The sequence below is a fragment of the Trachurus japonicus genome, chromosome 17, assembly GCF_045865225.1.
Source record: "Trachurus japonicus isolate A0001 chromosome 17, Traja_1.0".
In the NCBI taxonomy this organism is placed as follows: Eukaryota; Metazoa; Chordata; class Actinopteri; order Carangiformes; family Carangidae; genus Trachurus; species Trachurus japonicus.
The window spans coordinates 16,489,378-16,514,698 of NC_140923.1; the positions used below are offsets into that span (position 1 = coordinate 16,489,378).

At 42.7% G+C, this 25,321-nt stretch overlaps 2 protein-coding genes across 3 annotated transcripts in view; both read left to right on the forward strand.

Moving 5' to 3' along the window:
* The window catches only part of clul1 (clusterin-like 1 (retinal)), a 279,095-nt gene that overhangs the window by 37,314 nt on the left and 216,460 nt on the right, over positions 1–25,321 (forward strand). The gene's annotated exons all lie outside the window — the stretch shown is intronic.
* adcyap1b (adenylate cyclase activating polypeptide 1b) lies at positions 2,735–6,474 on the forward strand. Of its 2 annotated transcripts, XM_085804428.1 has the most exons (5): positions 2,735–3,053; positions 3,514–3,618; positions 4,598–4,732; positions 5,170–5,274; positions 5,966–6,474. In XM_085804428.1, exons 2-5 carry the CDS (start codon positions 3,515–3,517, stop codon positions 6,147–6,149), a joined length of 528 nt encoding a protein of 175 aa, XP_085660554.1. In that variant the 5' UTR covers positions 2,735–3,053; position 3,514; the 3' UTR covers positions 6,150–6,474. The 2 variants fall into 2 exon arrangements, with proteins under 2 accessions (XP_085660554.1, XP_085660555.1); XM_085804429.1 differs by lacking the exon at positions 5,170–5,274 and having other exon boundaries at positions 2,743–3,053.

Sequence of the window (25,321 nt, forward strand, 5' to 3'; positions counted from 1 at the left end):
TTCGTTGTCCTCTTCAGTGAATGAAACTTAATTGTTCAGGGTCTTACTCCACATACAGTAGACAAACATCCATTCTCAGATAAAATTGTAGCCTATGTGCTTTGTCTGTAGATTATGAAGGGCTGATAAAACATGATTGAAAGGTCTCGTAGGGTAATGGATCATTGTATATTTGTTGGGTTAGTGGGGGTTATCAGGGAGTAGAGTTGTGGTGTGTCTATCTGTGGTTCCTGGCCTGGGGGTTGGGCGTCCACAAGGGGTCACAAGATCAACCTGAGAGTGATGCAAGATTATGGAAGATTTTATATTCTCATATAAAGACATAAAACCAAGAAATAAAGCGATTCACTATGTTGTAATAAATGACTGAATATGTCTTTTGTCCACACCCTCTCTGCGTATATGACTCTTTGAGCAGGATGACAGGATGTGTCTACGTACACATACGTACAAAGACTGAAGCCACCATTTTACATAGGAACATGATGACGTCCATGAAATATATAGGTATATGGAAGACACCGTACATTTCCAAATCAAAGCATTAAATACTTTTTTTTTTTTTTTTTTTTATGTGTGTGTGTGTGTGTGTGTGTATTTTTTGTACAGCACTATTATTTCTGTTTGATTCGTTTTCATTTGAGTACCTAAGATGTACAAATTCATATTCATTTGTCAGACATTTGCCTTTTTATCTAAACTCCTATTGATCTTTTACTTCTTCAGGGGTCTCCTCAATAAAACTATAAGAATTCAATTATTCTGTTCTGCTCATATCTTAGAGATATAATACAACAATCAATGACAAGGAGAGTAGGTATTTCAATGGGTTTAAATAAAAAAGAAAACTTGTATCCAGTGGCTTTTATGAATGAATCTTAAACCCCAAAATGCATCAGGGTATAGCCAACCATATCTCCAACCAGTTTGATTTTCACCTCATACCATCTTACAGTAATACTTATTATACAAGATACATTGTTCAATTTTGGCTTTAATAGGCCATATTTTAGGCTATATTTTATTTTATGCTCTATTTTGTAGGCTATATTTTATGCATAGGCTATATTTTTAAAGACAGTTCCCTGTTCATTGCATGTTTCAGACCGTGCTTGTTTACATCGTGACAACCATGTAGGTAAGAGGGTTTACTCATCTTTTCCTTCTCCCTGGTGTGTGGACTGTGACGGTGAATGAGCCTCAGCGGGGCTCGCATGTTTCCCTGCTCTCCTCATGATGGCGCCGTTTGCTCAGCCTTACCGATGCTGCTGCTGCGCCTCTTATCTGTTGCACTGGGCCTGATATTAGTAGTCTGCTCCAGTTCAAACATATGGGCTTTAAGTTGAGCTCTTCATAGCAATCGCGCCCCACGAAGACGGAGAGGAGGATGGGATATAGACCCCCCCCCTCCGGTGACAGCCTCTGTTCGTCATACTGCGTCAGAGTAAACAAAACGCTGACGTGAGTCTCTCTCCTCTTTGGCAAACTCTTCAATTGGCTGCTTGAGCTATAGGTGTGATTCAGAGCAAAACCAGAAAGGTGCGCTGACCTCCACTTGCTGATCTCAAATCAGGCCTCACACGCAGGCCCCCTCCTCCAAATTAAAAGTCTCCTATAACTTTGCTGTAAGACATTTTACATGCCATCAAAATGAATGTGAAGTTTTTGTTATACACTGTCTCTGTAGGCTATTATTCGCTTACAATAGAGAGGAGATTACAGAGGGTTGACTCAGCCCAGTAGTTCAAGTAGAGAAAGAAGTAGGCCCGACTTCCTCTTCTTGGGGTTAATTGGTTCTTCATATATAAGCTACAAGTATTTTCTCGGAATGTTTCGTTTGAAGGTATCAATCAGCGCATTATAGTGATCCAGACAATTTGAGAACAATGTTGGGGAAATGGGTGAATCGTTCATAAAGCCACGTAGGCTGATGGCTCTCTGAACCGGCATCCTGCGTCACCAGCCTGCGTTCAAATCAGATTACGTGCCTCGTTTGTTTCAACAATCTAACGGACAGGCCGCAGACTTAGTGCTGTCGTTGCATTGGCCATTAAAGCCACCACCACCTCTTAACCCCCTCTCCCCCCGCCCTCTCTCAAACCTCCCCGCGATGATATCCACCGAGCAATTATTGGAAATGATTAGGAAAAGTGACTGGAAAGTCAGAAAGCCGCAATCTGAGCTGATTCATTTCAGCACCGGACAGCTCCTGACTCCCAGGAGGCCTTGAACTTGGTCAGCGGAAGCCTGATCCACCACCAACCCCCCCATCCCCCCTTCCCACCAAAACCACCCCGGTCACATGAAACCACCACCAGCGAAGACGATCACTTCCCAGTTTAGTCATAATCATAAAAGCCTAATTGGACTTATTGATGACGTGTGGGGGCAGTGTCGGTCACGGTGACGGAAAGTAAATTTATTTGTATTGGTCCTGCGTGAAGTTCAAGAATTCGTGTGCATTTGCATTCACAACTATTTCTTTTCTTTTCTTTGCTTTCTTTCCTTTTTAAAGAAGAAAGTTTGGAAGTAAACTTCCATCATAGGTGGGGGGGGGGTGAGTCTGACAGATACATCGATGAGGAAGGAACTGTACTATTATATTCCGGGAGGAAGACTTGATGACGTCTATAGCATCCTTAATGTGACTTATTGGAGGGAGGAGGAGGAGGAGGGAGGAGGAGGAGGGGGGGGGGCATGGCTTACGATACATGGATAAAAATCCAAGGCAATCACAGCACAGGACAAAAGTTTAGAGCAACGATATGTAGGTAGACGAACATACAGCGGCGCCTTCCCACCGAGTTTTTTTGTTTGCCAGCGCGACCGGCCGAGTCTTATTAATTGTGCATAAAAGTGAGCTCGGCTGCACTGAGGGGAACATAAGGAGACGACGGAGGCGCTTCAGCCAGGAAAGAAGTGCCGTGAGAAAGATACCGTCTCTCTTTCTCTCTCTCTCTCTCTTTCATACACGCACACACACACACACACTACCACAGCCGCGCCCGGATCACATCCTACAGCACAGCGCTCTCCCTGCTCTCCTGCTATAGGTATGTGCTTTATCTGCGGATTGACTGAGAGCGAGATAAAGTAATGGAAATTATTCTTCTTTTTTTTAACCCCCCTTTCCTCTACACTGCATGGAGATCTGGTGTTTTTTTTGTTTTTGTTTTTTTTAATGACTTTGGCGCTGCATGCAAAAGGACTCTATGTGAATGCCACATTAAACTTTTACCAAACGGAAGGAATAAAACAGACCAATCTTTTCTCTTTTTTTTTCTCCCCTTGGTTGTTGTTGCTTTGAACAAACGGACGCTGCGTTTATCCAGTTAATTTAAAGAAGTTTATATTATTCGCTCCAGCTTTACCCTCCTCTTCTAGTTTGTAATAAGAGAAGTAGCAGAGCATGTGGATTTGATAGAACAAAGAGTGAGCATGGTGTTTCTGTAGGAGTGACTAACCTGTTTAATGTTTTGTTTTGTTTTCTTTTTTGTTTTCATTTTCTAACAGCATGGCCAGTTCGAGTAAAGCGACTTTAATCTTGCTCATCTACGGAATCTTAATGCACTACAGCGTCTTCTGCACACCTATCGGACTAAGTTACCCTAAGATTAGGTAGGTGTTTGCAGCTTCATGCAGCTTTATAACCTCATTGTTGTTTATCTATTTACCCATGCATCTGAAACTGTTTTTGTTCAATGGTGGCATTGCGTTGTGATTGACTATGAAGTTACTGCATTTGTACATTCTGTTTCGAATAACTGTGCGTAATTGCGCACGGACCCTGCGCGCAATTTTAAAATCAGGGAGTTGAGAAGGAATAACAAAAAGGGGGGAATATTATAACGCAAAGATGATAAAAATGCATATCTGGTGTTGTGGAAAATGGTTATGGAGATTGCGTGGAAGTGTCTGTCCGGTGGGACGGTTCACAGAACTCCCCTTATTAAAAATGAGAGTGCAGTCAATGCAATGGATAGCCCTGGGGATGACGGTGGACTGGCGTCACCAAGGAGAGGCGAGGCAACACGAATAGGAGAGCTCTATGCGTTTAAGATTTATTCTTCTTTTTCTGAGAAAAGCATATCCATAATTTGGGCGTGGTTCTGTCTTATTGATTCTAGTTTGTTTTTTTTCTTCTCCTCCTCTACTGATTGCAGCACTCTTGATAAAAAATGTTGGCTCCAGGTCTACGCTAAACACGCTGGTTTTCACACCCATTGTTTCCATCTCTAAATAATTAATGAGTCTGTAGCCTGCGTTCAGAGCAGAAGCACCAGGTTGGAATTAAGAACATATTTCCCCGATTAAATAATGAATTTAAATATATAAAAAATAAACTGTGCGTATTTGACACATTTTAAAACATTATTATTATTATTATCATTAATGCTTAATATATAAATATATATTTTAAAAAATCGTTTTCTGCTTTTATCTATAAACACCCTCAGGATTTCGTTTTCTTTGCCCGGTCTCTAAAGCTTTTTAACCTCCCACTGATTTTTTAGCAGCAGATGCAGACATTCTTTCACTCCTGCGTCCCACTTGTGCACAGATCAGATTTGTGATGAATGCTGCTCCTCTTCTGCAGACTTGAAAACGACGCCTTCGATGAGGATGGGAATTCATTATCCGACATGGGATTTGATAGCGACCAGATTGCTATACGAAGCCCACCATCCCTAAACGACGACGATTACACTCTATACTACCCACCAGAGAAGAGGTAAACGTGCTCCCACCTCCACCTCCACCACCTCCACAGCTTTAGAGCCTTTACAGAATTGAATCCCATTCTGATTCTGACTTTTTTGCGCTAATGTTTGCTTGCTTTGTTTTTTTTCCCAGAGTTCCTCATGTTATTTGTTCTGTGTTATTTTCATACCGAGTAGCCTAAAATGTTGATTCAAATACTGTCTAGGATATGTATAAATATATATTTAAAAAAGGGTCGGCACATAACGGAAGGATGCAGCCTGTGTGTAAAAAAAAAAAAAAAAAAAAAAAAAAAAAGGCTCTGAGGCTGCGATTAAATGCACCTGATGTGATATTGGAGCTGAGGGGTGGGTGGGGACATTTTAGGCTACTTCTGATCATTTTTGTCTGCGCTTTTTTTTTTAGTCACTGATGATCTATGTGTTTTTTGGCGTTTTATCATCTCAGACCAGAAAGGCATGCTGAGGAAGAATTAGATAGAGCCTTGAGGGAGATCCTGGGTCAGTTAACAGCGAGACATTATCTGCATTCTCTGATGACAATTCGTGCAGGGTAAGGGCATTTCTTATAAGCGTTCACCTGCAGCCATCTTTTCTTTTCTTTTTTTTAATATATATTTTTATTTCTATTGTTCATCCGCTGCACAAGTTCAGGCTTCTGCATCACTGTCATTTTATGTGCGTGTTTGTTTCATTTGTATCTCTTCATGTTAAAAAAAAAAAAAAAAAACTACGTGTAGACATTTTCATTACACCTTCTTGTGTTGTGTTTCTTTGTTGTGGCGTGGCACTGCGTTCATGATTAACGAATGAGGGTCAGTTTCCTGAGACTAAAATACACTGCGATTTATTTACTATATAATCAATCGATAAATTGATTTTTTGTTGTTGTTATGGTTTGCCGGGGCACTGTTGAAAAATCCTGCGTCACATTATGCAATGGGCTCTGAATGAATTATTTATAACTTTTCCAAAACGCTTAAATCACTGTTTCTTTTACACTGTCTTTGCTTGCCGCCTTGATTTCAAACGAAAAAAACGGGATGAAAGGCCCATAGATCCATTATTAATGGATGCAGGCAACTTTGAATTGTGGCAAGAAGAGGAAGAAGATGATGAAGAAGAGATTATCAAAGCAGATGTGAAATAAGAAAGAGCAGGGATCTGTTGAGAGGAGGAAGTGTGCAGCTTTATCTCATGTTTTAAATCGTGTTTTTTTGTTTGTTTGTTTCTTGTTTTTGCAGTGAAGAGAACAGCATGGAGGACGAGACAGAGCCCTTATCCAAAAGACATTCAGATGGGATCTTCACCGACAGCTACAGTCGCTATAGAAAGCAGAAGGCCGTGAAGAAATACCTGGCAGCGGTTCTGGGACGAAGGTACAGACAGAGAGTTAGGAACAAAGGACGTCGACTGGCCTATTTGTAGCGTTGTTCAAGCGCCCAAACTGAACCTCCTGTGTATATACATCCAGTCGTTAAATCAAAGTCATTCAGATATATCTGACCAACCAGTGGATTGCGCCTGTGTTCTTTCAACATGTATTTATGTATGAAGTAAAGCCATTAAAATGAATATTTTAATAATAATATCGTTTTTTTTTCTTTTTGTACAAAAGCACTTGATACCGCACAGTTATACTTTGTGGACCAATATTTTATTTTCATGTTCAGATGTTGAAAACAAAACAAAATGACTAAAAAAAAAAAAAAAAAAGAGAGAGAGAAAAAAAAGAATTAGAAAAAAAAGATAATTGTGCACCTTCAACGTTATGCGCTTGAAATCTTTAAAGGTCATCTACATATGCAGAAAATAAATAGATTTTAAAAAGACAATCAAAGTATTGAATGTTATACTTATTTTTGTAACCAACGTTCTATTTTTTTAGTGTTGTTTGTTTTCCAAAACAGGCCCAAAGAAGCAGTGAGCATGCTATGTGAGGCATATCCGGCTTATCCTATAGATGATAGATGTTGCCCTTGTCCACCCTTCTCCACGCTCCCTTAATGGGAGCTCTGTGGGTTTGTATGGCTTGCTGCCCCCCTCCAAGGGAATTCAGATGGCTTTTGTTGTACAGCCTCTCATTTGGTGGATAACTGATTGACTTACACACTCATTCATGTAACTGGTGGTGGTGGTAAAAAAAAAAAAAAACAATGGAGGAGAAAAAAAAATCTAAATCCAACCCTTCTTTTTAAAAAAGAAATTTCATTGCAGGCTTTTTTGCAAGGGCATCAAAGATAAAGGAAGCACTCAAGTTGCTGTTCACAGTATGCGGCACTACACTGCTTGCTCACTTGCCTCAAAGTCATCCACTGTAGGAGATCAATCGTGCTCGACAGGACTGTGTAAAGAATGTCCCATAATGTGTGTGTTTTGTACAGTATCGAAACGACACAGTGCACATACTCATCATCATCATCATCATCATCATCATCATCATCATCTCAATGTTGTCTGTGTTCAGTCAACAGAACTATCTGGAAGAATGTGCTTCAACTGTTGATTGTATTTTTGGGCAGCACTACTCAAGAGAGGACCCAGAACATGTAGGAAGCTAGAGATGAAGCATCTTTTTTTTCTTTAAAAAAAAAAAAAAGAAAAGAAAAGAGGAAAGGTAGCATCTAGGGATATTTAATTCATATTTCTTATTTATTGGTGCATGTGGAAACTGACACCTTGCTGATTTTTTGCCTAGAAACTGCATGCCATCATGCTTTTTTTGTGCTATCTGGGAGGTGGGCTGTGCTAAGCCTGTTTGAGATGGACTGGATATATGAAGAAGGAGGGCTAGAGCTGGTGGAAACTGGTACTGCACTGACTTGTTGAATTTTTTTGTTACCTCCCCTGCTGCTCGCATTGTGGATATCATAAGGCAAGACACTGGACTCCCTTTTTAAACAATGGCTTTAGTTCTATAGCACTCATCGAAAACTTAAATTACAAAGTGCTTTTCCTTTGGTTCGTTTATTCGCTTATTGCCTTCGTCCTGGTATAGCGTTTTTTGAAAAGATTCTTTTGCTTCTAGATGGCCGTGGTGAATTGTTATGATATGATATGACATGCAGTGCTGTGATTCAGTGGTTAAAGACGAAGCTGATCTGTGTTAGGTGTCTTACTGGTTTGGTAGTGTGTGGTGGCAAAGACACGAGCAGAGTGTGAGGTGAGAGAAAGAGAGAGAGAGAGAGAGGTATGCATGGAGGGGAAGATGAAGAAAGAGAGAGAGAGTAGGAAGCAAGTGTGTTTGTGTGTGTGAGGAAGAGAAGGAGAGAGAAAGCAAAGTAGGCTGTTGCATTAGAGACAGATTACAGCGGCCAGGAGCTAGAGAGAGAGGTCGTCACACCTGAAACAAATGGAGGGAGCTCCTCTGCTGCTGCTGCTGCTGCCGTCGCCTCACCTCACCTGCCAGAGTTAGATCAGGGTCAATGAGTCTGATGGGAAAAAAAATCAGACGTTGAATTCCATTCACTTTGGTGTCAGCTGAAGCAAAGATGTGAGTGAAGCCGGACGAGGCCATTCAGAGCCCCCCCCCCTTACCCCTACCCCTACCCCTACCCCCGCCCCCGCCTCCCCTCTCGCACTACAGCAGAGGTGAATGAAAAAACCCAGCCCTCCAGCAGAGGGGTCTTCCCACCGACTTTTATTAGAGAGATATCTCATGTATTTATTCAATATTATGCAATGCAGCTTTGTGCACTCCCTGCAATCCAATCAGTGGTGTGTGCCCCCCCCCCACACACCCCAACAGGAACTATCAATACACTCTTTCTTCAATTTGACTTTAACCTACAGGCTTTGTGTGAATGTGAGTGTGTGTATGTGTATGTGTGTGTGTGTGTGTGTGTGTGTGTGGATGGTGGGATATTGGTGCGCATTTATGTTTATGTATGAATGAGTGTATGTTTGTTTGTGTGAATGAGCTGACTGACTGATTGCGCACGTGGAGATGGAAACAGCTTTTGGCTTTGGTGCCTTGCTTCGACGTGAGAAAAACATAAAACCTAAAAAAAAAAAGAAAAAAAAAGAAGAAATCGCCACAAGTGACAGATGGCAATTTTAGTGGCCCTACAATGCTGCAGTCCATTAGCTTACATTAAAACTTCCTTTTACTCTGTTTAATTGCTCGGCTTAGTCTGCCCCAACAGTAGTAGAATTAGGCTTTCTTTTTAAAGCATGGCCAATGAGTTATTGAGTAAACATTAAATAGAAAAGAGAAAAAAGTATAGGATGTATATGTTGATGGAGCAGGCAGTGTGTGTGTATGTGTGTGTGTGTGTGTGTATTTGTGTGTGTGTGCATGAGTTTGGGGTGTTCATTGTCTGTGAGAGTTGTGAACAATGACCAGTGTTTGTTACTGTTGATTATACAGCGTGGTTGATTCCTTTGATATTGGTCCATAATTTATTAATCCGAAAACAGCACCGACATATTATTTACAACTATGTGCATCACTATCTAGAATAAAAAAAGGGGTTCAGAAGAAGAAAAAGAGACTTTGTTCAGATCATAGAAAATGCCTGTTGTTGATATTTCTGAAAGCGCCAAACGCCTTACTTCAATGTTTAATCTCTTATCTATCTGAAAAACAATGTGTTTTAAAAGTGAACATTAGTACAAGTGACATCGTTATACACACAGGAGTCCTTATATGGGGTTTTACGTTCTTCAATGTTATGAAAGTGTTGTAAGATTTGTATGAATAAATTTTTGTAAACAACATTTTCTAATCAATGTCTAATCTTTGAAACACATCTTATATATTTTTTAAAAAGGTGGTGGTTCATGTGTTGTGGAAAAACCAAAGACAGAGACAGGGAGCAGAGACACACATCCTGATTGCAGGCCTTTGTTGTGCAACTTACATCAGAGTCGAGCTTAAAGTTGAGTTCACATCATCACCGGGGGCGGGGGGGGGCATATTTGTCTGGGCAGAGGTCCTCTCCTGAAACAAACACAAAGCTCAAGTCATATTACGGCAAATAAAGTGAAACATCCTTCAGCAATCACAGCGCCAGCTCTGCTCTTCTCCACTGGGCAAAGTCCCATCAAGTTAAATTTATCTTTCCAAAGCCAAATCAACAGATATGAGGCAGCAAATCTGAGAAAACCAACCCCCCTTCCCCCCTCAAAACTCCCCCTCCTCCCAGCGCCAGGCACTTTGAAGATCTGGTCTCTAACCTGTCAGCAAGAGACAGTTTGAGCGCATCATAAACAAAAGGCGAAGTGAGGTGTATCTGGTGTATTTCATTTATTAACCCCTGTCACATAATGACATTTACAGGGTGGTTTTAAGGATTTCAGCCGGGAGTTTATCAAATGAAAACGGAGCAAATCTGCTTGAATAAAATAAATGCACCTGTAATTGAGACTGAGGAATCACCATCCACCATCTCCGAGGAGCTCGTCAAAGAAAAAGCTTCGACCCTGGACTGAACAGCAGAGATCCCTTCCTCCTGGAGCAGCCTCTCTGTCTCTCTCCCCACTCCATCCCCGGCCTTGGAAGTGCAGCTGTGTCCCACGGGAGAGGAGGATGGGTGTGGCAAAAGAGTGTGTCTATGTATGTGTGTATGTGTGTGTGTGTGATCTGATCTTCATCAGCCAGCAGGAGTGTGTGTGAGTGTGTGTGTGTGTGAGTGAGTGCACATGCACCAGAGCTCGACTAACCCAATCAGAGAAATGTTGCATGGCAACGGTCCACAAAGGGACACGGTTATGTATACGCATGTGTCAAGTGTATTTGTATGTGTGGAAAGGGAGTGAGAGATTGTGTGTGTGTGCGTGTTTGTGTGTGTGTCTTTGGCTATTTGTTTGCTCTACTCATGCAGACCTTGAGCAGGCTCTTGCATTGGGATGGGGTCCGACATGACATCTTTGTGCACACACACACACACACACACACACACACACACACACACACACACACACACACACACACACACACACACACACACACACACCCTATAGAATAGACCTAGTACCGATAGTCGCTCATAGATGCTGTAATAACGCCAACAGTCACTGACACAGGTGGAAAACATGATTAATGAAAATCCAACAAAACTAATTAACACATGACACTGCCACACACTCACATACTGACACACACACACACACACACAGACACATCTTTGTTTCTTCCCTGAGGCCAAGTGATTCATGGGAGTCGCCCTGTTGCTGTGAAAAGACCGACAGATTGTCAGGTGTCGCCATCAGAGTCCGACCTGAGCGAGACAGGACGTCCACATTCTTTATTTATCCCCCACCCCCCCTCAGCTGTCAACACCAAAAGCCGCCTTAGTCCTCCTGACAGGCAAAAGATTCCTAAATTCCTCCTGTGACATTTTCTTTTTACAAGACAAAAGCAACACATGTAAAAAAACAAAAACAAAAAGTGTATTCATAAATAAATTAGATGTGATATTCACACATCAACACGCCCACAAGTGGATATTGAAACAAATGCTCCAATTTGTTTGCGCAGCATTACTCTATACATGAGGGGCCATCCACAGCCAACTTGTATATAATATACATTAATGCCTGAATCAATAAGACCACGCTCCTCCCTGCATTATCGCTCCTCTGTGGCAAGCATCACTCCACTCCTTATCTCCCCATTAGCGTCTTCGAGCTGTTTTTCAATTGATCCTGAATTTTTCAAGAGAGTTGGTGTGGGGGCTTGTTTTGATGGCAGTTTCTTGGAGGGAAAATTGGAAGATCTCCTAAATTTAGAGCTGAGGGAGGAAAAAAAAAGAAAGAAAGACAAAAAAAAAACAAAAAAAACAGCCTGGCTCTCTGAACAGAGTTTAAAATCATACACAGCTTTTGATCATCTTCCCTCTGCCCTGCTCTGTTCCTGTAGACACGTCTTAATCATGGATAACGTGTCAGAGGGGGAGGGGGAGGTTGTGTTCAGGGCTTTTCCTGTGGGGATACCCATACATCCTCCCCCAGCTCCACGGCCACACCCAGTTCTCTTTGTCACCAAGGATCTGATGAGAGCGTGAAGCCAGAAGTGTGTATATGCATGTATAATACAGATTTATTGCTTGTGTGATTAACATTTCTGCCTTTCCTCCAATTATGTGTGTGTGTGTGTGTGTGTGTGTGTGTGTGTGTGTTTATTTACCTTCAACACAAACACTGCCCGCTCCTCCTCCTCCTCCTCCTCCTCCTCCTCCTCCTCCGTCGTCTCTCTTGCGTGTCAGGGTTAAGACCACAGTGCTCACAGGAGAGGCCCAGACACAGCAGTGATGCAATCGCACATACCTCTTTGCATTTCACCTCATGAATCAGTCATCAAGTTTGAGGAGGAGGAGGAGGAGGGAGGCGGCCATGGTGGTGGTCATGACTGCAATGAAACCCTTGACTGTGGCAGCCCTGAAGTCACCCCCCCTCCAACACACACACACACACACACACACACACACACACACTTAAATTTCATCTTGTGGTGGGCTCTGTCACATCTACCATTAAGCAGGAGGCACTCTCCGGTGAACAGCATCCCCTGTGGGAGCAGGGGGAGGAGAGGAGGGGGGGCAGAGGAGACAGGGAGGAGGAAAATAGGGGATGTGGGCGAGGGTTTGCAGACATGGACCACTGATCAAGAGTTGCTTCTTCCTTAGAGGGAAACACTTTACCTGAGCTGCTTGAGTAACCATGGGTAACCAGGGCTATCCATCATATATTATGAGGCTATATGACCAGGGAGGAAAATGACCACCTTAAATGTTACTCTCTCAGCCTCTGTATGAGCCCTGTCCAAGTTAAAACACCACATGCAACTTAAGAAAACCAACAATATAAGATTAGTCTTTGTTCATCCTGAAGGAAGATTTTGTTCCAAGATGTTTAAATGTGGATTTAGCCAAACAAACGTGGTAGAATAAAAACTACATGCACTAAACTAGAAAATGCCTCTTCCAAGGACAATATGTGCGAGCGCTGAGAACAGAATGAGACCGCTGAAGCAATGTTAAAGAAGCTGAAGATGAAAAGCAGAACTTTTAGGCCCAAAGATGAAGGGTTGAAAACAGTTGAAAAATCAGCTCCCATCTCCTGAAGTGCGCTGCTTTGAAGACTTTAAATGTAACAGTGGAGGAGCTGGGAGCTGAAGTCCATTCATGATGTTGAAACAGCCAAATTATTTACCACCAAAGGTGGAAGCGGGAATAAAATGGCTTAAAGATGTGAGAGAAGAAGTTGTTTGAATGGGATGATATTTTCCCCAAAACAAAAAATGAGACAGAGAGAGTAAGAGATAAAGAGATCGGCCCAGTGGAGCAGGCGGCGTTCAATGTGTCTGCTGCTGTATTTACTGCTGCGTTGTCCAGTCTGAGCTATAATCTCGCTCATTAACTGCTTCCGTCTGTCCATGTGTACTTAACCACCAACTGTGACCTGCTTAAAATTGTATTAAAACCCTCAATGATAAGTATTGATAATAAGTAGCTGAAGGAATCACTAAAGATGAGCAGCAGAGCAACATAAGCTTTGATTTGTAGCTCTGTCCACCTGATGAGTGTTAAAGGACAATTCCGGGCGAATTCAACTCAGGGGTGTATTTTCCTATCATTTTAGGTCTAAAAGAATGAATCTGAAGATTTTCAGTTTAATCGCTCCTGTTTTGCGGTAGTTGCGTCTGTCCCCGCGTCCCCACGGCAGCAATGAATGGGAGTGGATGTAAGTTCCGCTGTTTAGGCTGTTTCCAGCCCTCAAAGCCGCAATTTTTTTCCACAGACAGCATCAGATGGCTACTCAAACATGCACCGAGAAGTTTATTTACTTCAAGCAAGCCGACATGTTTGTAAAACTAGATCTAATTCAAAGTCTCCCGGAGTCTCACGCGAGCCCGAAGTTGCAGTGCTGGTGTATTCAGGCGCAGTCGGAGCTACCGCTTGTGTCATAAACACAGGAATATCAACTCTTTACTTGCTTGAAGTGTACATTTTTTTCCACAGACAGCGTCAGGTGGCTACTCAAACATGCGCCGAGAAGTTTTTTTTACTTGAAGCAAGTAAAGAGTTGATATTCCTGTGTTTATGACACAAACGGTAGCTTTTCCCACTGCATGTGAACACACCGCGCACGGCAACTTCGGGCTCGCGCGAGACTCCGGGAGACTTTGAATTAGATCTAGTTTTACAAACATGTCGGCTTGCTTGAAGTAAATAAACTTCTCGGTGCATGTTTGAGTAGCCATCTGATGCTGTCTGTGGAAAAAAATTGCGGCTTTGAGGGCTGGAAACAGCCTAAACAGCGGAACTTACATCCACTCCCATTCATTGCTGCCGTGGGGACGCGGGGACAGATGCAACTACCGCAAAACAGGAGCGATTAAACTGAAAATCTTCAGATTCATTCTTTTAGACCTAAAATGATATGAAAATACACCCCAGAGTTGAATTTGCCCGGAATTGTCCTTTAAGACTGATATTCACCCCTCTCTAAAACCTTCTATCCCCAATTTGAATCATTAGTTTGTGCAGAAAGAAAAAAACAACAAGCTGCTGCAGTTTGAAACATCGCTCATGAGCCTCAAATGATCTAGTATTTAAAGCAGATATCAGTGGCACGGCCGTTTCGGCTAATGCTGTGTTCAAGGCAGGCTTTTGAAACCGTAAGTTACAGCTTCAAGTCACAACTACGACTTGGTAGCGTTCCAGGTAACCCGTAGCTCGTGTTTTTACCGTCCTGTTGTCTGTGAAGGTTCCCTATAACGGCCACTCGTAACTTCCGACCCGTGAACTCGTACCAGATCGAACTGGTATGACTTCACAGGAAGGAAAAACACAAAGTACGAGTTTCCTTGAACGCACCATGAGTTAGCAGCCCCCGCCCTTGTCAGGCATCAATTGGTCCTCGTGCTACGTCACCACATTCACGCGCATCCCTTGGCTGCACACACAGCCCTTCATGCCGTTCTCTCCCCTCATTGGATAACACTTGTATCCCACAAGGAAAATTTTCTCCTCAGGTTACAGCAGAGCAGAGTGACGGAGAGACTCGTGTTTAGGCTGAAATACTTCATGTAAGTGATTGCTGACGGAAAATAGGACTATTTAGGACTTATATTAACAAAAACATTCCACTGATATCTGCTTTAAGTGGAGGGATGCAGCAGGACCAAAACAACTGGCTGAAAGATACTAAAGTATTCTGTGGAGCTGAGAAAATGCAGGGTTGGATGATAACTCTTTATGGGTTTGTCAGTGCTGATAAGCCCTTCCACATTACATCTAATTACTCAATCTTAGGGGTATAGGTTAATTACCTTTAATTGTCGATGCATGTTGTTTTGAGATCCGTGGGGCAGAGACGCAAGCTGCTCAGCAAACACAATGGAGGTGACCAGTACTTTCACCTTTCCCTCATCAATCTCATCAAATACACAATCCAACAACTCCAAAACGCTCTTGTGGACAAGTTGTGACCTGCACATTCACCACGCTATGAAATAATAATGTAACATTACAAGACAGAGTTGTTTTTGAGGTAAATGCGTAGCCGCAACTACATTCCCAGACACAGCTGGGCGGAGTGATTTCAAAAGAGCAAGTAGTTCCGAGTATTTGCTTCATGTGTCGTAATGTTACATAATTATATATTATTATTCATAGTGTGGTGAATGTGCAGGTCACAACTTCTCCACAAGAGCGTTTTGGAGTTGTTGGATTGTGTATTTGATGAGTTTGATGAGGGAAACATGGAAATACCATGCGCCTCCATTGTGTTCACTGAGCAGCTTGCGTCTCTGCCCCGCCAATCTAAAGGCAACATGCACTGATAATTAAAGGTAAAGAACCTAGTCCTAAAACTATAGGGATTATGGCAATGAGCGAATTTGCCAAAAAGTTGAACTATCCCTTTAAACCTTGGTCAGTCATTAGCTGGATGACAGGATGCCCACAGAAAAGACTCTTCAGCAACATCGATGACACCATCTGAATTGTTCTGGTGGCAAATCCGATCTAAGTGCAAACTCAAACATGAGCATTAAGGAAAGTTTGCAGACACAGCCCCTGGTTAAATAATTCCATTATGGCCAAGGACCTTGAACCCTAATTTGTTAGCACACATTTTTAACAGGCTTATTCTCAGGACTCCTATTCCCTCTATATCCAGTGGTACTTGACTGGGAAAAAAAAAAAAAAACTGAGCTTGAGACTCAGTGCAGTTTAATATCAAACACGTTTTGTTACAGCTGCCTTCTCCCATTGTGGTTCTCTGAAAGACATGAACAGAGAACAGCCTCTCAAAATTTCTGTCGATAACAATGGCAGCGGGGGTGTGCACCAGCAGGTGGGCCTGCTGGCTTTTGAACTTCCTGGAGTGTGGTGACTTGACTTCATAAAGAAGTTGTATGAATCTCCAAAGTCAGCCACTGAGGATATAGTTTTTCTTCCTTTTTTTGGAGAGTGTGTCACGGACTAGATTAGCCACACTTCACACACACTGACCCTCCAGAGTTCAGTGTGAGGTGAACAAACGAACACCTTGCAGCTTTACTTTGTCTTTTATTTTGTCTGTATAGCTCAAACACTCATGGAGCTGGTTCTGTATTGGGGCGAGGCTGTGCAAACACTGAATAATGTATCACCGCCGGAGCAGTTAGGTGTGAAAACTCAGTGTGAGATTAGCGAGAAGAAACATGCTAATGCTCTTTTCATTCTCCTCGCCGTCTCCCTCACCTGCCTCCGAATGAAGGAGAGAGGAAGCCTATTACTCCTTCCCCCCGCAGATATCCACTGTTGCATGTCTTTCCACATCATTCACCCTCGCACTTCTCTAAAGTTGTGACAGATTTCCTGAATGAGAAGAGTGTTAATGAATGGAGAACATTGACAGTAGAGAGAGAGAGATGCTTGTCAGGTTCAGGCTTCATGGGTTATATATATATATGAGAGTTAAATTCATACGCTGACACACAGCTTGTGGTTATGTTACCTTGCTTCTTTGCTTTTAATGAACGCATCATAAGTGTGTGTCTGCTAGGTGTGTGTGTGTGGTGGTGAATGCCAAATAATACTGGCAAAAGAGTGTATGACACATGGTGGTGTCTAGTGTTCAACACTCAAACACAACAAGTGTTGACTGAATTAAAAGTTGCATGAGAACAGAGACACCTCTGGTTTACACAGCATCACGACTGACGTTGTCTTTTGTACATAATGGGAACAGTTTCTTGTTTTGATATTATTGCGTCAGCTTTGTAGAATGCATCTTCTACCTTCCTACAAACTACTCACGCTTTCAAGCTTTCCTGCTCCTAGAGATTGCTTTATCCCACACCTCGCACGCACGCCGAAAGGGTAAGCGTTCGCTTAGAGAGGCGGCACAGCACAAAGCCCGCCAAAGCTTTCCCCGTCTTTTCATACATATTCAATACAACAACAAAAAAAAAGGTAGCTGCCTGTCACAGCGCAACACGTAACTCTTTGGGAATTATCTGTGGCAACTCTATAAAAAAGTGAGGCTGTGTGATGAGGGGAGAAGTGTGAGTGGGAAACGTAGGGAGATGAGGCAACCAACCAGGCTCTTCATTCACACCTGTGAGCGACATCCTGAGCTCCCTGGGGTTCAGCATCCGGATGGTAGAGTAGAGAAGCAGCCTCTGCCTGTGTCTCCCCGCTATTTCCCTTTCCTCCCCCCCTCCTCCTTCCCTTCTGTTGGAGGACTCCCCTCCTACATGGCGCTTCCCATCAGGGATCCTTTGTTACACTGACTGACAAAGCTCCTGAAGCTGTATTTCATTTAAATGTGATGTTTTTACTCCTCTCTCTCTCTCTATCTGACCCATACCACAAACTAAACTATACCATATGACCTTTGCTGAGCCCAACTTGAGATGGTCAGACACTGCGTTTCCAGGGAACCTAACTTTTTTTGTGTGTGTTACACTGAAATCTAGAGCTTCAAACATTTAACATTTTTCCATTTGTTGTTGAAAACTATTTATTCTAACTGGTCTGACAGTAAAAGCATGTATGGATGAATTCATGTAGGTAGTAGGATCTTATTTACTCTTAAAGTATCACTAAAATTAGTTGTGACATATGGCTCTGAAAAAATAATCTCCTTTTTTGACAACCTGGATATACCCAGTAACAGTCCTGACAGCTGTAGGCGTAACAGACTGCATGGTAACACATTGTGTTATTACAGTTCATTTAAAAGTTGAACTGTTTCCATTCGGGGGTTGTGTCTGGAGACGGATGTTATCTGTAAGGAATCGGATCTTATAATAAATTATAATATTATATGACAACACTATAATAAACACACAATTAGCAGTTTACTTACTCCATGGTGACCTAAAGAGCTCATATTTATTAGGGTTTACAATGATTTTACTGTGTATTTATATCCTTATTGTTTATAAAAAACGGACTAAATGTTTTCAGTTGAGGGCCTATGGAGCACTCACTATTTGCCTCATCAGCAACTATAATGTGTTACATAGCTCTATACATCTAGACTTGTTTCAAATTGCACATGGAGGCATAGATATACAGTATATCTCTTGGAGGTATGATTAGCAGTGATGTGGACACTACCAGACAGGTAAAGATCATGCACTTACATCTGTATCACATCAGATCACAAACGCTTGGCAAGGCTGCAGACATTCTTATTTCCTCAGACACGGCCATTGAGGCGCTGTGTTAATTTCTGCCTCTCTGTTATTTATAGTCTCAGTGGAACGGCTCATGCCTGTTTGTTTTGGGGTTTGGCAGCTGCTGTCAGTCCGTTGACATCACTTCACTGCCACTGTGTGATTACTGAGAAATGCAGTGAAAACAACACGGAAATGCTAAGCACCAATGATGCCTCCAAATAAAAACAAACAGTGCAGATACGTGCTGCTAATTTCACTGACTGACACAAATGATGAGGACAAAGCACCTGACCAGCACTTAAATACATGTTGTGCAGATTTAAGATGCTGTACAAATGTACGCAACAATAAAGATGGGCTTATTTGATGTAAAACCTAAGGATATTAAGTGATGAGAATCAGTATTACCTTGTGCTTCGTTAAGCAATTAAAGAAGCTTCCCTGTTGCATAAAATCTAACAACAAACAAAACAAAGAGCAAGCAGAAAGAGAACGCATTGCCATGGACAAAAGTCTAGGAGGACACAGACATCAACTTGCACAAAGTCTGCTGCCTCAGTTTTTATGATGGCAATTTGCATATACTCCAGAATGTTATGCAAAGTGATCAGATGACGTGATTGTTGTGAGAAGGCTTCAGGGCGCCCAAAAAAGTCCAGCAAGCGCCAGGACCGTCTCCTAAAGTTGATTCAGCTGTAGGATCGGGGCACCACCAGTTCAGAGCTTAATGCTCATTAGATTGGCAGCAGGAAGGTGTGAGTGCTTCTGCACGATGCAGAGTGAGGCGAAGACACTTGGAGGATGGCCGGGTGTCAAAAAGGGGCAGCAAAGAAGCAACTTCTTTTCAGGAAAAACCAAACACAGACTGTGCTAAAGTCGTTTTCTCTGATCAATCCCCTTTCCCATTGTTTGGGGTATCTGGAAAAAGCTTGTCTGGAGAAGAAAAGGTGAGCGCTCCCATGAGTCCTGTGTCAGGCCAACTGTAAAGCATCCTGAGACCATTCATGTGTGGGGGGAGGGAGTGGGCTCCCTCACAATTTTGCCTAAGAACATGGCCATGAATAAAGAAGGGAACCAAAACAGGGCAACTTCTCCCAACCATCGAGGAAACTTGATGTAATTGTCACTAAAAGCCTCTGACACTTATGAAATGCTTATAATTATACTTCAGTATACCATAATACCATCTGACAAAAATATCTTAAAACCAATACTTGTGTGATCTCAAAACTTTCGGTCACGACAGTAACTTAAATGATACTTTCATCCACATTAAAACAAGTCTATAAACAGATTCCAATAATTAAGACAGTTTGTATTGTCTCAAGAAAAAAAGGAATAAAGTTTGATAGATGACAAAAGCTCAAACACTTGTTAATGTTTACTATAAAGTTTTGCATCACTGCTTCGTGAGAAGAGAAAAAGATTTCAGGAAATAGAGCGATAATGCAAATGTTGCTGCCACAGCTGTTAAAAGTCTCCTAATGATCCAATTTAGCTCACTAGACTTAAGGTTTTCCATGGAGTGTAGCCGTGAGTGTAAACCACGCAGCTTTACAGATGAGCTGCTGAAATGGTTCAGATGTTAATTTGATTGTTATTCATCCATGCAGCCATCTTTGATTATGAACAAAGATCTTAGTTTTAAGAGTTTGACAGTTAGGTTCTTGCAAAACACAGTCTAATGAAATACCTTGACGGAGAGCCTCGGCGGTGGGAAAAGTAAACAATTGCCATTGTGAATGTGTGAAATCATCACTGAGCAATCAAAGTCCCATCACTGCAGCTGTAGCATGAAATCAAATGAGGCATTGTGCTCTTGTAGCTATGGCTACACAATGAAAATACTCTAAATGCCATGTAGCTACTCTATATCTAGTCTGAAAAACAATTACAGATGTCAGCTACAGAAAAACAGCAGAAATTAATGAGTTGATTTATAATGATTGTATTTTGACTATTAATTGGTCTTGTTTCTATTTTTGATACATCTGTATTACTAATGATTTAATGAAAGTATCCAGTCCTTTTAAAATAAACTTTAAGATGCATATTGATGACATCACATCTGTAATTAAGCTTCTCTTGCCAAAACTCCCTCTGATCCAGCCTCCAGGTCGTCTCCCTGATCCGCGCTTGATTGCACAGTAACTGGACGCTTGCTGAGAAACAGCTGTCACTCAGTCGACTCTCAGAGGTGTGCATCACAATGGCGCGTGGATCCAGAATATTCACCATCTGCTGCTGTTTTGCGGGACGTGTAGCGTAGGCCCGTATCACTTCCAATGTTTGGTGTAGGAGGTATCTAGTCACTCGCTGACAGCAGCTTGCGAGCATGTTCAGAGCCATATGGGGAAAGATTGACTGCCGCATGTTGGCGCCAAGCAAAAACATTGGTGTTTAACTCTGAAAGTGTAAAAATCAGCATTCTGCCAGACAGATGTCAACTATCTGCTCATTTAACACCTCAACGTATAGTTCTGCAAAGCTACTGTGGAGTCAAATCACCTGTGAGTGAGGAGTTTGTTTGAATACGCACTGACTCAGTGTGACAGGACCATCCAGACTGGACAGTTCTGCAGAATCAGTGCATATGCTTGATGGTATCTTGAGATAGAATGGAAACATAATGTATATATATTTTTTAATTTTAATATGAACTGTTTTATAATGGTGGTGCACATGGCAAACCACTGTGCACATGGCTGGTCAATGTGACCAATAGGAAGCTGCTGCATCTAACTGTAATTATATATTCATGGTGCAGAGTCTGGCTTTCAATATCTTGTGTGTGGCAACTATGAAACGATTAAGTGAATTACCAGTGGTTAATTTTAGTCAACTAAAACAACTGCTTCAGGTTGGCTGGAGTTGTGGTCATACTGATTGATTGATAAAAATAATGATGGACAGGTCTGTGAAGAGACACAAACTCCAGTCTCATGCATGAAAGTTCAATAACACGGCCACATCCTGTCTTTCAGACTCGCGACACAAACCTGCACTGGAACTTAACTCTGGGACTGGATATAAACTGGATGGTTAAGGAATACTGGGCTGAGGAACAATTAAACGTTGATTAAGCGTATAGTTAAAGGGATACTTCACCCAAAATCGATAATTCACCAATCATCTACTCACCATCATGCCAAGGAAGGGCTCTGTTGATGTGCGTGAGATTTGCTGCGAGATGTTCGTTCGTCGTTGTAAACCATTGGATGTATGATGTAAACACGGAAGAACATCTTGTAGCAAATCTTGCACATCTTGCGCAGCCACTGGAAGCTATTACTACAACAAGGCTAAAAACAGAGATCAAAATATTTTTTTCTGAACAACTTTTTCATGTTGTGGCTTCAGGACACTTGGGTCAGTACGGACGAGCAGTATGGAGGTATCTGGATGTTTCATAGTGTGTGTTTTGGATGATTCAACTCTATCCGCCACCATTATATGAAAATCCGTTGCCAGCCGGACCCCCTCTGGAACTACAAAAGCGTTTTGATCACTCTGAAAGTTCTCCAAACCCTTCTTTGGCACGACGGTGAATAGAAAATTGGTGAATTTTCGATTTTGGGCGAAGGAGGATACCCTTTTAATTGACAGAAACTGAACTGCAGGCAGCTAAGTAAATGCCAAACTTTTGCAGGTTCCAGCTTCTCAAATATGAGGATTTGCAGCCATACCTAGTCATATATAATAGAAAACTGAATATTTTAGGGTTTTGAAATGTGGGTATAGGCCGTTGTTTGATATTTCATAGACTAAATAATTAATTTGTAGAATAATTCTTGACGTTTGGAAGTAAATGTTGCGACTGCAGCCGTGCTGACTCCGCAGCCACTTCAGTCTTTCAGGAGTAAACTTTGTTGGAATCAAAACCGCCGTCTCTTCAGTCAGAGCACGGCCAGACAGGAACAGGGAAAACAAAATGCAGCGCTCAGAAAAATGCCTTAGGTTCAAACGCAGGGGGTGGGGGTGTGGTGGGGGCGAGCGAGAGAGTATCGATCTTTGGTCGCAACAACTTCCTCTGTCAGCAAAATTCTATTTCTGGATCCACCGTAGCTCAGGAAGCCAACGAGACCTGATTTGTGGTGAATGACATTACATTACCTTGTCTCTCCTCCGGTCCCAGTGATCTATTTCTATCCAAGCACTCCAAACCATATTGTCATTTAAGTTAAATTTAGGTTCGATAGAGAAAGACTGATTTAGGCAAACCCACTGTCATATTATTGTTGTGGTGGCTGCTCTGCTCTGCATGCCGGTTAATTGCCTCGCCCCTTGGGTAAATTCCTACTCGGAGTAGTCTCGTCAACCCATGTGACACATTACCTGCCTAGCGTGAAGGAAACCTGAAGGTAATGAGCGACACTTTTCCTCATGTCAGCAGACATTCACCAGCAGTCTGATAGGGCGGAAAGTGGGAGTGCGGCACACACCCGAGACGACTATAGGACTTTTCACAAACAAAACTACTGCAAGAAAGTGTCAAAACCTCACTCCCAGAGCCGGTGGTGCATTGGCTTCTCCCATCAAGGAGGCGCGCAGAGAGGCTCATGGGGGTTTGTGAGCAGCGAGCAGTGGCAGTGACAGGTAAGTCTCGTGAGAGGAAGGGTCTCATGTTCATGCACTTGGATGCCGTGTTGTTTGTGTGTGTGGTGCACTTGGTGACGAGATAATTTGGACAACAAGCACGTCCTGGGTTACTGCTTTAACAAAGATGCTCAATTAACTCGAGTGTAAACATATCTAGCTCCGATGATGATGATGGGGGTGAGGGTTGGGGGGGGGGGGGTTTTACTCAGCCAACAAAAACTTGTCTTCGGAGAAAAGCTCTGAACGATCAATGAATCCTGATTAAATCTACAACGAGCGACGTGGAGGCCGCAGCAAATGAGACGCTGCTGCTGCTGCTGCTGCTGCTGCTGCTGTACGGGGCTGATGCTGATGCGGCGTGATTCATGACAATCCAGAGAGTCATTCATCCCCCATCAGGCAGTCATCGTTCCCAAACCTCTGGGTCAGCCCCCCCCCCCTGCCCCCCCCTTGTAATAAATATAGATGTTGACACACAGATTCTACCAGTCACGGGAGCAGACAATTCATGTTGTGGGTGGACTGAATCTGGCCCCGTGTCCGCACCTGACACCCTCCAATTATACGTAACAGATGCTTGGCGCGTGCACACACACACATTAATACTCTGCGGCACGGAATGAAATCTCCATATCTGACACTTGGCTTGCCCCCCACCACCACATACCCCCTCCCCTCTCCGTCTTTCCCTTTTGTTCTCTGGGTGTATGTGACCAGATGTGTCCCTACTACAAATTTAATAAAGATGCGGCAATGCCACTGTGTGTGTGTTTGCCTGTGTGTGAGAGAAAGAGAGAGAGAGTTTGAGATTGTGAGAAACAGTGCTCATGTAGGATGCATTTATAAAACTAAATGAGTGTTTGTGCAGTGTGTGTGTGTTACACGTGCATGTACTGATCCTATAGATGAGGGTGGCCAAACCGCCTTATTAGCGAGCTTCATGTGTCAGTGGTTAATCCCTCAGTCTCTCGAGGGACGCCCCGCCTCCTCCTCCTCCTCCTCCTCCTCCCCCCTGTCCTCCTGTCACCCCCTCATCACCACCTCCACAGATGGGTCCTTTTATTTCCCCACAGAATACTAATAATGGCCATTGAAGGATTCCAAAGGGGCTGGTTTACCCCCTTAACACCAGCCCCAGTGCAGAATGGTGTAATGATGCAAGTGGTGGCCGAGGGAGGGGAAGAGGGAGGGTCCTACGACTAAACCAACAACAGCTAAAGCAAACAAAGATCTTCTGCTGGGGATGCTTAAGTGCTTTCTTTTGAATTCATCAAGTGTTTATATGTTCAGTGTGGAAGTCACCAAAACATGGATGGATGGATGGATGGATATATGGATGGGTTTCCTGAAGTAAAGCCTCCAATAAAGTTGTGAACAGGGGAAACTATTCACCTCCAGGTTTTATTGCAGAAAGACAGCCTGCACAAAATCAGGAGGGAAATTAATGTGCTGTAATAAAAGAAAGGATATTAAAGAGTTTACTTATATGTCAGGTTGCCATATGGTGGGAAAATACAGCTCATATCATCAAACAGAGACGCAGCCAACTGCCACCAGAAAGGAATAAATAGGGGAAATGAGTGCGCTACTACAGCTTCTAATTATAGAAAAACATTATTGAATGTCTCAGTGATGCTGCAGTGGGTAGCAAACACAGCCTGGAGTCAAGTCACTTTGTCTGTGAGGCAGAGAAAGAGAAGGGGGTGGGAAGACAGAGAGGTAGAGACGCAGAGGGAGAGCTTTTAGACAGCTTCGGTGTCCCACTGTGAAATCGACAGATACTATCTCTCGGTTGGACAAAGCTATTTTCATGATTTGTGTAAAAACTCACAACACAAGCCATAATTAAAGACACATAAACTCTCTCAGAAGAACATAAAAGAAACAAATGAGAGCTGAACTAAGAAACTTTGCACGCTGGCTGCTCCAGCTGGCAGGAATGAGCTTCAGAGCTACGACGCTGCCAACAGCTGCTTGATTTTTTTTCATGTCAAATTGGCACAAATTGTGTCGTAGGCAAAAATGATGAGTAGCTAACTCTCCTCCCCTCCGCTCCGCTGTCTTCCCCCATCCCCCCTTACCCGTCTATGCATTTAAGTGAATAAAACAAAGGATTGAAACAAATCTTTTTCTCATGCATATCAGGTGGATTCAAGTCTTTAGGTGCACAAAAATGTCTGTTAATGTTTATTTATAAATTATAATATGAGCATGAGTTATATTCACACCGGTAAGCTAGGATGAGTGGGACTTGAGCCAGAAGTCTATTTTTAAGTGTCACTGTGGTTGAATGTCCCAGTGTAGATACCTCCAGAGTAGGAATCGATTCATAGTTCAGGGTTAGGTGTCTCCCCATTGGTCGTGCACTAGACAGTCTAAT